Here is a 12,387-nt window from a genome sequence, read left to right as displayed (position 1 = left end):
CCCACACGACACTATACACGCTGTCCGCCATCTGCCCGGTACAGTTGAAACCAGGATTCATCGATGAAGAGCATACTTCTCCAGCATGCAAGTGGTCATCGAAGGTGAGCATTTGCCCACTGAAATCGGATACAACGCTGAACTGCAGTCAGGTCAAGACCCTGGTGAGGACGACGAGCACGCAGATGAGATTCCCTAAGGCGGTTTCTGACAGTTTTTCAGAAATTATTCAGTTGTGGAAACCCACAGTTTCATCAGCTGTCCCACAGTTTCATCAGCCGCAAATGAAGAAGCCGGATATGGAGGTTTGACATTCTGCCAAATTCTCTAAAACAGCGTTGGAGGCAGCTTATGGTAGAGAAATGAACATTCAATTCTATGGAAACAGCTAGCGGACATTCCTGCAGTCAGTATGCCAATTGCACTCTCTCTCAAAACTTGATACATCTGTGGCATTGTGTTATTGACAAAACTGCACATTTTAGAGTGGCCTTTTATTGTCCCCACACTTAGAAAAAAAGGTGCTATCTAGAAACTAAAATGGTTATTCGGCTAAGAAAACCCTTTGAATAACCCTTTTTGGTTCCAGGTAGAACACTTTTGGGTTCCACAGAGGGTTCTACATGAAACCCAAAAGGCTTCTACGTGAAACCAAATAGGGTTCTCCTATGAAGACAGCCAAGCACAATGTACACCTGTGTAATGATCATGATGTTTTATCATCTTCTTGATATGCCACACCTGTCAGGTAGATGGATAATCTTGGCAAAGGAGAAATGCTCACTAACAAGGGTTCTAAACAAATTTGTGCCAAACATTTCTTTTTTGGTGCGTATGGAACATTTCTTGAATTTTTTATTTCAGCTCATGAAAAATGGGACCAAGATTTCACATGTTGCGTTCATATTTTTGTTCAGTGTAAATTCAAATCTAGGTAGTGTTTTCAGTAGTTAATGACTTTTTTTTGCCATGTAGTAGTGTAGCTAACTACTGGAACTACACACTACTCTTTTTGTAAAAATAAAATCTAGACAATCATTTAATTTACTTTTCGCCATCAGACCTGCCTAATTTTAACTTTTTTGTGTGTTTAATAGGCTAAATTACAAATGATCTAAACATAGAGTATGACCCCAAAGTGATCTGTTCTTGCAATTTGTAGTTTATGACATTTCAGATTTACATATGATAATTTTTCACAAAGTAGTTTGGATGTAGTGAACTACTTTTTCTAAGTAACTTTAGTAAGTATACTATATTTTTCTTAAGGGTGGCTTCAGGGTAGCTTAACTTCTTCTAGTGTGAAGTAATTGGTAGCTTGGTAAACTATATTTTCAGAGTAGCTTCCCCAACACTGGTGCATTGTGGAGGAGCAAAGCCGGATGCCAAGATGTCCCAGATGTCATATCCTCACATATCTTTGCTTACGATCATAACACGAGTAACCTGCTTAATTGCTTACACATAACTTTAAAAAGTCTGAAGTAAACAAGTGTTTTCCATCACCATGTGCCTCAAATCATACAGGATGCAGAATTGTCAGAGGCCCTAGGAACTCGTGACAGTTGAATCTTCTACTGGCTCAAAATGCGGAACATCACTGTACCAGAAACATGACAAAGTAGCAGAACTCTCACTGTTCTCATTGTTCAACTGAAAGTTGTATCAGCTTCATATCAATCAACGTTTGTAATGATGCATATATACATCATTGAGGATGTCTAATTTGAGATTGAAGAAACATGATTTAGTACCATGCCCTTGCATCTAAGATGTTTATTACTTAAACCACACCATGGCCTAAAATCTTCTCTCTCTCCTGCCAAGTCAATTTATTAGAAATTACAGGTCTACAATGGCAGACATATTGATTGTACCCTTGAGTGCACTTAACTGCCTTGGTCTGAGGGGCTTCTCCCATTTTAGTCATTCTATTTCTATGAGTGTGTGACCCTTTAGGACAAGTAATGTTTGTTCAGGAGAGGGGCCCTCAGAGAGGGCTAACATGTATCACTCACAGCCAGGTCTACCCATTGACTTGAATTTGAATGTCCATTCTAGTAATTCTATTTCTATGGGAGTAAGATGTATTACTCACAGGTAGCCAGCAGGAGACAACGTGACTGGGAGCTCAGAGTGAATCGTAGTGCAGTAACTGGTAGAGAGGACAGAATGCTGCTGCTGTCCCTTAGTGTCTGTAGAAAATTCCCATTGTCCATACTGTAGAGCTGAAAAAGACAGATGGAGTTAAATTAATTCAGACGTCCCAAGTACGGATCTATAAGGACGGATCTATAATTTATCATTCTCCTACACGTCAATTGGTCGGCCACATATCAACGGGGTTGTGTTCATTAGGCAGGAAAAGGAAAAATATATTGTGGGGAGATACTAACTGCACTTGTTCAATAAGAAACATTTGTTTTCATTGTCCGGTGCAAAACGTTTTGTTACAGTGTGCCTTAATGAACATAAATCCAGAAAAGGTGTTCAAGTCCGATACCTTGATGGCTCCGTCACTCAGACCAACAGCCAACAGAGTCCCTTCATTGTTGAACTGGCACGTCATGACCTCACTCCCACACTCCCTGAGACATGGACAGAGAGATGGAGGTGGAGAAGGCCTTCACACCTCTGGATATTTGTCAATTGTCAGTGCATATTGTGACATTTTTTATGTAGACACACACACACACACACAGACACACACACACAGAGTATTTTGTCATTTGTACAGTGCATTCAGAAAATATTCAGAGCACTTTACTTGTTCCACATTTTGTTACGTTACAGCCTTATTCTAAAATGGATTCAATCGTTTTTTCCCCTCATCAATCTACACACAATACCCCATAATGACAAAGCAAAAACAGGTTTTTAGTATTTTTTGCAAATGTATTAAAAATAAAAAACTGAAACATCAGTATTCAGACCATTTACTCAGTACTTTGTTGAAGTACCTTTGGCAGCGATTACAGTCTCGAGTCTTCTTGGGTACGACTCTAAAGCTTGGCACACTTGTATTTGGGGAGTTTCTCCCATTCTTCTCTGCAGATCATCTCAAGCTCTGTCAGGTTGGATGAGGAGCGTCGCTGCACAGCTATTTTCAGGTCTCTCCAGAGATGTTCGATGGGGTTCAAGTCCGGGCTCTGGCTGGGCCACTCAAGGACATTCAGACTTGTCCCAAAGCCACTCCTGCGTTGTCTTGGCTGTGTGCTTAGGGTTGTTGTACTATTGGAAGGTGAACCTTCGCCCAGGTTGAGGTCCTGAGCGCTCTGGAGCAAATTTTCATAAAGGATCTCTCTGTACCTTAATCCGTAATTTTTTTGGTATTTAATCCATTTTAGAATAAGGCGGTAACCTAACACAATGTGGATTAAGTCAAGGGGTCTGAATACATTCTGAATGCACTGTATATGAAAGGCCTGAAAAAAATCACCAGTTAATTTGTAACAAGTGTCACGTTCTGACCAGTAAAGGGGTCATTTGTTATTGTAGTTTGGTCAGCACGTGGCAGGGGGGTATTTGTTTTATGTGGTTCGGGGTGTGTGTTTATGTAGAGGGGTGTTTGTTTAGAGTTTCTGGGGTTTTGGTCTATGTTCTATGTTGTGTATTTCTATGTCTGATCTAGGGTGTTTAGTTCTATTAGAAAGAGGAGGAAGGGAAGCGCTACTAAGGTACACAATAGTAAATGTTGGTAGACAGAAGGTGCTCTTTGGTAAAAGGGGTGAGTTGGTCATCAAAAAGAAAGGAGGACCAAGGCACTCTTCATATAATTGATTAAAATGCCTTTATTAGTATGGCATGTTCAATAGAAACAATGTTTTTAAAAATCCGACGCATTTCGGCTGCATGGCCTTCGTCAGGGAGTACAAAGAAATAATACAATGTTCTCTTTTTAACAGCTTTTCCAATTAACCCTAATTTGAAGAGGGAGTGGTTAAAATTGATTGGACACACCTAGTAAGCAATAGTATACACACTTTAAAGTGAAATACTGTAGCTATGTTATCATACAAATGTAACTCCAAGCTAGAAGTATCAGAACACTTAGAAAGATAGTTCTAACCTTAAATATGTCTGGGAGAAGTGTCAAGAATAAGAAAGCAATATATTCCATAGTACACTAGAACACAGCAAAACATGAACAACAAGAGTCTAAACATAGCTGAGGGCAATTGAGCAAAATATCCACTAGATGACAGCAAATGTACCCATCACAACCCTACAGGAAGGGTGAGAAATCCATATCTTCATTTAAACCCGGGTATTTAGTGGCCTGTAGTTTGTAAATCCAAAAACGTTCCATTTGGTTTAACTGTTTAAGACGGTCCCCTTTTCTAATAGAGGCCGGGATATGATCAATAGAGGAGACAGCAAGGGAGGAACGGCGATGGTGGAGCGAAGACCGGGACTGTTACAGGGGTACACGGTTGGCATTTAAACCTGAGAGGCAGCCCCAATAAAAAAAATTTTTGGGGGGGCACACGGGTAGTTTGGCTGGGCCAGGGTTAAGCCCCAAGCCAACTCCCCGTGCTTATCGGAGGCAGCCTATTACTGGTCAGGTCCCGTGCTATGGAGTGATGCGCACGGCGTTGAGGCCAAGCATTCACAGGCCGGTGTGCGCGGTGCCAGCGCCCCACATTTGCCAGGGAAAAGCGGGCATCCAGCCAGTAAGGGTGGTGCCAGTACTGCGCTCGAGACCGCCAGTGCGCCTTGACGGCCCAGTGTATCCTGTTCCCGCTCCTCGCACTAGCCTTGAGGTGTGTGTCTCCAGTCTGATACCTCCAGTACCAGCCCCACGCACTAGGCTTCCAGTGCATCAGCCCAGTCCAGTACGTCCTGTTCCCGCTCCTCGCACTAGCCTTCAGGTGTGTGTCTCCAGTCTGATACCTCCAGTACCAGCCCCACGCACCAGGCCTCCAGTGCGTCAGCCCAGTCCAGTACGTCCTGTTCCCGCTCCTCGCACTAGCCTTCAGGTGTGTGTCTCCAGTCTGATACCTCCAGTACCAGCCCCACGCACTAGGCTTCCAGTGCATCAGCCCAGTCCAGTATGTCCTGTTACCGCTCTTCGCACTAGCCTTGGGGTGCGTGTCTCCAGTCTGGTACCTCCACTACCACCCCACGCACCAGGCCTCCAGTGCGTCAGCCCAGTCCAGCTCGTCCTGTCCCTGTTCCTCGCACTAGCCCTGTGGTGCGTGTCCTTAGTCTGGCACGTCCTAAGCCAGCCCCACGCATCAGGCCTTCCGGCAACAGTGCCTCGTCCAGAGCGTCCGGCGACAGTGCCTCGTCCAGAGCGTCCGGCGACAGTGCCTCATCCAGAGCGTCCGGCGACAGTGCCTCGTCCAGAGCGTCCGGCGACAGTGCCCCGTAGAGAGACGGCCCACAGTCCGGAACCGAGTGAGTCGCCCTACAGTCCGGAGCTCCCAGAGTCGCCCTACAGTCCGAGGTCTACAGTGACGCGCTTCAGGCCGAGGTATTCAGCAGGGGTGGACTGGTTAGGTGGGGGAATAAGGCCAGAGCCTGAGCCACCTCCACAGTAGGTGGGTTGGGGGGGGGGTGTAGCACAAGAACCGTTGGTGACGGTGGCCACCCTCCCTTCCCTCCCTTTAGTTGGGATTTTAAAATTATTTTTTTGGGGGGGGTTATTTTTGTGTTTGTGTGAGGTGCATCCGGGGTCTGCACCTTTGGGGGGGTATTTGTTTTATGTGGTTCGGGGTGTGTGTTTATGTAGAGGGGTGTTTGTTTAGAGTTTCCGGGGTTTTGGTCTATGTTCTATGTTGTGTTCTTCTATGTCTGATCTAGGGTGTTTAGTTCTATGTTTAGTTAATTGGGATTGGGGCCTTCAATTGGAGGCAGCTGTTTCTCGTTGCCTCTGATTGAAGTTCCTATAATTAGGGGTGTGTTTGTTATGGGAATTGTGGGAGGTTGTTATTGCATAGCTGTGTGTAGCCTGCATTACTGTTTGTCGTCCGTTCGTTTTCTTGTTTTGTTTCGTCAGTGTTCTAAATAAAGTTAAAATGAGCACTCAACCCGCTGCACCTTGGTCCACTTCCTACGACGGCCGTTACAACAAGATACTTCAGAAAATCTTCAAAATAGTGAAAAAACATTTCTACAATGATTTTTTTAATAGCGGTTCAAAATTTCTTGGGCCCTACAATCCCAAATGTAATGCATTGGTATCAGAAGTCTTATGGCACTATCGTGTGAGGCCATGAGAGGTGTTGGTGGATGAGTGGAGGAGCTTGAAAGAAAGCACTTCCAGAGCAAGGATAATGGGGTGAATTAGGTACAAAAGTAAAATCGACTTTTGTATTTTCTGTGTTTTAAAATACAAACACATTTTTGGCAACAGAACTTTGTAGTTTATTTTAATAATTTGTTTAGATGGGTATCTCTGCGCACACACACCCACACACACACACGGCTTAATCTACTTACAACACAGAGTGAATGTGGAGCTCTCCTTTGGTTTTAGGCTGGGTGTGTGTAGTACTTATGTACGCCTCCTCTTTATAGACATTGGTCTGTGGGCCTTTACCTATATCTCTCAATTCAGTGAGTTCTGGACCAGTTGTGGCACTCTCTTTATGTGTGTCTGGTTCTGTGTCTAATTCTGCTTCACTCTCTGCTTCTTCACTGTCAGGATCAGTCTCAGATCCAGGGTCTGAGTCAAAGTCACTCAGCATGTAGCTACGACTGGGTTGTTTAGACTCTTCTTCACCATCACCATGAGCTTGAAAGACTCCTCTCCTGGAGGCTGCAGTGGCATTGTTAGACATCTGGATAGGAGAACATGAGATGTAATATAGATTTTCTTTATGAACTTTATAGATCAAAGGTATTTATAAAGAAAAACTTACACAATAGCAGCTATGTTGACACTGCCATGTTGATCTGAGCCTTGCTGTTGGAAAACCACTTTAGACTACAGTGACTGACTTTCGGCTGTCACAGATGCACCTCGCCAACTTATGTCTACAGTCAACTTCACTATCCTTACTGCTCAAACACACCATTGCGATGAGCGAGCAAGGGGACAGGGTTCCGGTATTGAACATAGAGAAGTTAGATTTCAAAATTCCTAATAAGACACTTTGGTTATCATGTTTGTGCACAAAACATCACTCACAGTCGAAGATATGAACATTTTATTTTCATCATACGTCTGCCATGTTTTTGGATGACGTGACGATGTTGTCGCAGCTCGCGCTGCTCCCTGTGCGCACTGAGTCCTAATGCGTGTGTGAAGTTGGGTTGTGTAAACCGGATGCAACCCGGCTATAGACGATCCATGAATCGGCGTGCGAAGGTGAGTAGATCAAAATAAATTATATTTGTCACATGCGCTGAACACAACAGGTGTAGACCTTACAGTGAAATGCTTACTTACAAGCCCTTAACCAACAATGCCGTTTTAAGAAGAATAAGTATTAAAGTATTTAATAAATAAACTGAAGTAAAAAATAATTAAAAAATAAAAATTCAAGAGCAACAATAAAATAACAGTAACGACTCTATATACAGCGGGTACCGTTACAGAGTCAATGTGTGGGGGCACAGGTTAGTCGAGGTAATTGAGGTAATATGTACATGAAGGTAGAGGTAAAGTGACTATGTATAGATAATAAACAAAGAGTAGCAGCAGCGTAAAAATGGGAGGCGGGGGTTCAATGCAAATAGTTTGGGTAGCCATCTGATTAGCTGTTCAGGAGTCTTATGGCTTGGGGGTAGAAGCTGTTAAGAAGCCTTTTGTACCTAGACTTTGCGCTCCGATACCGCTTGCCGTGCGGTAGCAGAGAGAACAGTCTATGACTAGGGTGGCTGGAGTCTTTGACAATTTTTAGGGCCTTCCTCTGACACCGCCCGGTATAGAGGTCCTGGATGGCAGGAAGCTTAGCCCCAATGATGTATTTGGCCGTACACACTACCCTCTGTAGTGTCTTGTGGTCGGAGGCCGAGCAGTTGCTATACCAGGTGGTGATGCAACCAGTCAGGAGGCTCTCGATGGTACAGTTGTAGGACTTTTTGAGGATCTGGGGACCCATGCCAAATCTTTTCAGTCTCCTGAGGGGGAATAGGTTTTGTTGTGCCCTCTTCACAACTGTCTTGGTGTGTTTGGACCATGATAGTTCGTTGGTGATGTGGACACCAAGGAACTTGAAGCTCTCAACCTGCTCCACTACAGCCCCGTCGATGAGAATGGGGGCATGCTCGGCCCTCCTTTTCCTGTAGTCCACAATCATCTCCTTTGTCTTGATCATGTTGAGGGAGAAGTTGTTACCCTGGCACCACACTGCCAGGTCTCTGACCTCCTCCCTATAGGCTGTCTCATCGTTGTCGGTGATCAGGCCTACCACTGTTGTGTCGTCAGGAAACTTAAAGATGGTGTTGGAGTCGTGCTTGACCATGCAGTCAAGGAAGTGAACAGGAAGTAAAGGAAGGGACTGAGCACGCACCCCTGAGGGGCCACCGTGTTGAGGATTTAAAATATAAATATATATATATATATATATATATATATATATATATATATATATATATATATATATAATTCACCTTTATTTAACTAGGCAAGTCAGTTAAGAACAAATTCTTAATTACAATGATGGCTTACTAAAAAGCAAAAGGCTTTCTGCGGGGACAAGGGCCGGGATTAAAAATAAAATAAAAATCTAGTACAAAACACACATCGTGACAAGAGAGACACCACAACACTACATAAAGAGAGACCTAAGATGACAACATAGCATGGCAGCAACACATGACAACACAGCATGGTAGCAACACAACATGACAACAACATGGTAGCAACACAACATGGCAGCAGCACAACATGGTAGCAGCACAAAACATGGTACAAACATTATTGGGCACAGACAAAAGTACAAAGGGCAAGAAGGTAGAGACAACAATACATCACACGAAGCAGCCCCAACTGTCAGTAAGAGTGTTTTTTGCAGCTCGTTCCAGTCGCTAGCTGCAGCGAACTGAAAAGAGGAGCAACCCAGGGATGTGTGTGCTTTGGGGACCTTTAACAGAATGTGACTGGCAGAACAGGTGTTGTATGTGGAGGATGAGGGCTGCAGTAGGTATCTCAGATAGAGGGGAGTGAGACCTAAAAGGGTTTTATAAATAAGCATCAACCAGTGGGTCTTGCGACGGGTATACAGATATGACCAGTTTACAGAGGAGTATAGAGTGCAGTGATGTGTCCTATAAGGAACATTGGTGGCAAATCTGATGACCGAATGGTAAAGAACATCTAGCCGCTCGAGAGCACCCTTACCTGCCGATCTATAAATGATGTCTCCGTAATCTGGCATGGGTAGGATGGTCATCTGAATCAGGGTTAGTTTGGCAGCTGGGGTGAAAGAGGAGCGATTACGATAGAGGAAACCAAGTCTAGATTTAACTTTAGCCTGCCGCTTTGATATGTGCTGATAGAAGGACAGTGTATCGTCCATCCATACTCCCAAGTACTTGTATGAGGTGACTACCACATGCTCTAAACCCTCAGAGGTAGTAATCACACCCCAAGACCTTTGTTTTCAAGGTGTTCAGAACAAGGTTAAGGGTAGAGAAAGCTTGTTGGACACTAAGAAAGCTTTGTTGTAGAGAGTTTAACACAAAATCCGGGGAGGGGCCAGCTGAGTATAAGACTGTATCATCTGCATATAAATAGATGAGAGAGCTCTGCCTGAACTATGTTGTTGATGTAAATTGAGAAGAGCGTGGGGCCTAGGATCAAGCATTGGGGTGCTCCCTTGGTGACAGGCAGTGGCTGAGACAGCAGATGTTCTGATTGTTCAGATTGCATACCAGAGAGAATACTATAGACATCAAGAAAGCCAGTCAGTTGATTACTGACACGTTTTTCCAACACTTTTGATAAACATGGCAAAATGGAAATTGGCCTATAACAGTTAGGATCAGCTTGATCTGCCCCTTTAAATAAAGGATGCACCGTGGCTGCCTTCCAAGCAATGGGAACCTCCCCAGAGAGGAGAAACAGGTTAAAAAGTTCCGAGCTAGGATTGGCGATGATATGGGCAGCAGCCTTAAAGAAGAAAGGGTCTAAACCATCTGACACAGATAGTTTTTTTGGGGTCAAGTTTAAGGAGCTGCTTTAGCACCTTGGACTAAGTGACCGCCTTCAGGGAGAAACTTTGTAGCGAGGCAGGGGGAAAATAGGGAGGAGCATCGGGGCTAGTTGCATTAGAAGGGGTGGGAGATGAGGAAATGTTGGACAGGCAAGGAGGAATGGCTGAGTCAAATATGAATGCTGACTTAATAAAGTGTTGATTAAAGTGTTCAGCCATGTGCTCCTTGTCAGTAACAACCACATCATCAACATTAAGGGACATGGGCAGCTGTGAGGAGGAGGGTTTGTTCTCCAGGATTTTAACCGTTTTCCAGAACTTCTTGAGGTTAGAGCGTTTCGCCAAATGGAATTCTTGAGGTGGAGTAACTCCGCCAGATCACGGTCAAACCAGGGGCTGTTTTTCATTTTCATTTTCTTTTTGGGGGTGGGTTTGTCAACAAAACCACAGAAAATGTAAAAAAAGAAGGTCCAAACTTCTTCGACAGAGGGGATCAAGCTGAATCTATACCAATCTACAGAGGCCAGGTCATGAAGGAAGGCTTGCTCATTATCAGCATGGCGGATGTGTTGTTACCTACCCTTACCACCTGGGGGAGGCCCGTCAGGATCTAGGGTTGCAGAGTCCCAGGGTCCTTAGCTTAGTGATGAGCTTTGAGGGCACTGTGGTGTTGAACGCTGAGCTGTAGTCAATGAATAGCATTCTCATGTAGGTGTTCTTTTTGTCCAGGTTGGAAAGGGCAGTGTGGAGTGCAATAGAGATTGTTGGGGCAGAATGTAAATTGGAGTGGGTCTAGGGTTTCTGGTATAATGGTATTGATGTGAGCCATGACCATCCTTTCAAAGCACCTCATGGCTACAGACTTGAGTGCTATGGATCGGTAGTCATTTAGGCAGGTTACCTTGGTGTTCTTGGGCACAGGGACTGTGGTGGTCTGCTTGAAACATGTTGGTATTACAGACTCGGTCAGGGACAGGTTGAAAATGTCAGTAAAGACACATCCTGGTAATCCGTTTGGCCCTGCTGCCTTGTGAATGTTGACCTGTTTAAAGGTCTTATATCGGCTACGGAGAGAGTGATCACACAGTCGTCCGGAACAGCTGGTGCTCTCATGCATGCTTCAGTGATGCTTGCCTCGAAACGCGCATAGAAGTAATTTAGCTCGTCTGGTAGGCTTGTGTCACTGGGCAGCTCGCGGCTGTGCTTCCCTTTGTTGTCTGTAACAGTTTGCAAGCCCTGCCACATGCGACGAGCGTCGGAGCCGGTGTAGTAGGATTCAACCTTAGTCCTGTATTGACGCTTTTCCTGTTCCTTTTTGATGGTTCGTCAGAGGGCATAGCGGGATTTCTTATAAGCATCTGGGTTAGAGTTCCGCTCTACCTTTTTGCTCAGTGTGGATGTTGGCTGTAATCCATGGCTTCTGGTTGGGGTATGTACAGTGAGGGAAAAAAGTATTTGATCCCCTGCTCATTTTGTACGTTTGCCCACTGACAAAGAAATGATCAGTCTATCATTTTAATGGTAGGTTTATTTGAACAGTGAGAGACAGAATAACAACAAAAATATCCAGAAAAACACATAAAAAAATGTATAAATTGATTTGCATTTTAATGAGGGAAATAAGTATTTGACCCCCTCTCAATCAGAAAGATTTCTGGCTCCCAGGTGTCTTTTATACAGGTAACGAGCTGAGATTAGGTGCACACTCTTAAAGGGAGTGCTCCTAATCTCAGTTTGTTACCTGTATGAAAGACACCTGTCCACAGAATCAATCAATCAGATTGCAAACTCTCCACCATGGCCAAGACCAAAGACCTCTCCAAGGATGTCAGGGACAAGATTGTAGACCTACACAAGGCTGGAATGGGCTACAAGACCATCGCCAAGCACCTTGGTGAGAAGGTGACAACAGTTGGTGCGATTATTCGCAAATTGAAGAAACACAAAAGAACTGTCAATCTCCCTCGGCCTGGGGCTCCATGCAAGATCTCACCTCGTGGAGTTGCAATGATCATGAGAACGGTGAGGAATCAGCCCAGAACTACATGGGAGGATCTTGTCAATGATCTCAAGGCAGGTGGGACCATAGTCACCAAGAAAACAATTGGTAACACACTACGCCGTGAAGGACTGAAATCCTGCAGCGCCCGCAAGGTCCCCCTGCTCAAGAAAGCACATATACATGCCCGTCTGAAGTTTGCCAATGAACATCTGAATGATTCAGAGGACAACTGGGTGAAAGTGTTGTGGTCAGATGAGACCAAAATGGAGCTCTTTGGAA

At 44.5% G+C, this 12,387-nt stretch overlaps 1 protein-coding gene across 1 annotated transcript in view; it reads right to left on the bottom strand.

Moving 5' to 3' along the window:
* The window catches only part of LOC106579066 (U5 small nuclear ribonucleoprotein 40 kDa protein), a 52,860-nt gene that overhangs the window by 16,861 nt on the left and 23,612 nt on the right, over positions 1–12,387 (bottom strand). The window contains exons 2-4 of the mRNA XM_045702598.1: positions 6,445–6,785; positions 2,504–2,588; positions 2,099–2,228 (exon numbers count right to left, since the gene is read on the bottom strand). Coding sequence (XP_045558554.1) covers positions 2,099–2,228; positions 2,504–2,588; positions 6,445–6,785 — 556 coding nt within the window. The remainder of the gene's footprint in view (positions 1–2,098; positions 2,229–2,503; positions 2,589–6,444; positions 6,786–12,387) is intronic.

The sequence above is a fragment of the Salmo salar genome, chromosome ssa19 (genome assembly GCF_905237065.1).
Source record: "Salmo salar chromosome ssa19, Ssal_v3.1, whole genome shotgun sequence".
Classification (NCBI taxonomy): Eukaryota; Metazoa; Chordata; class Actinopteri; order Salmoniformes; family Salmonidae; genus Salmo; species Salmo salar.
The sequence above is the reverse complement of the archived record's forward strand: the minus strand, read 5'-3'. Positions and strand labels throughout refer to the sequence as shown.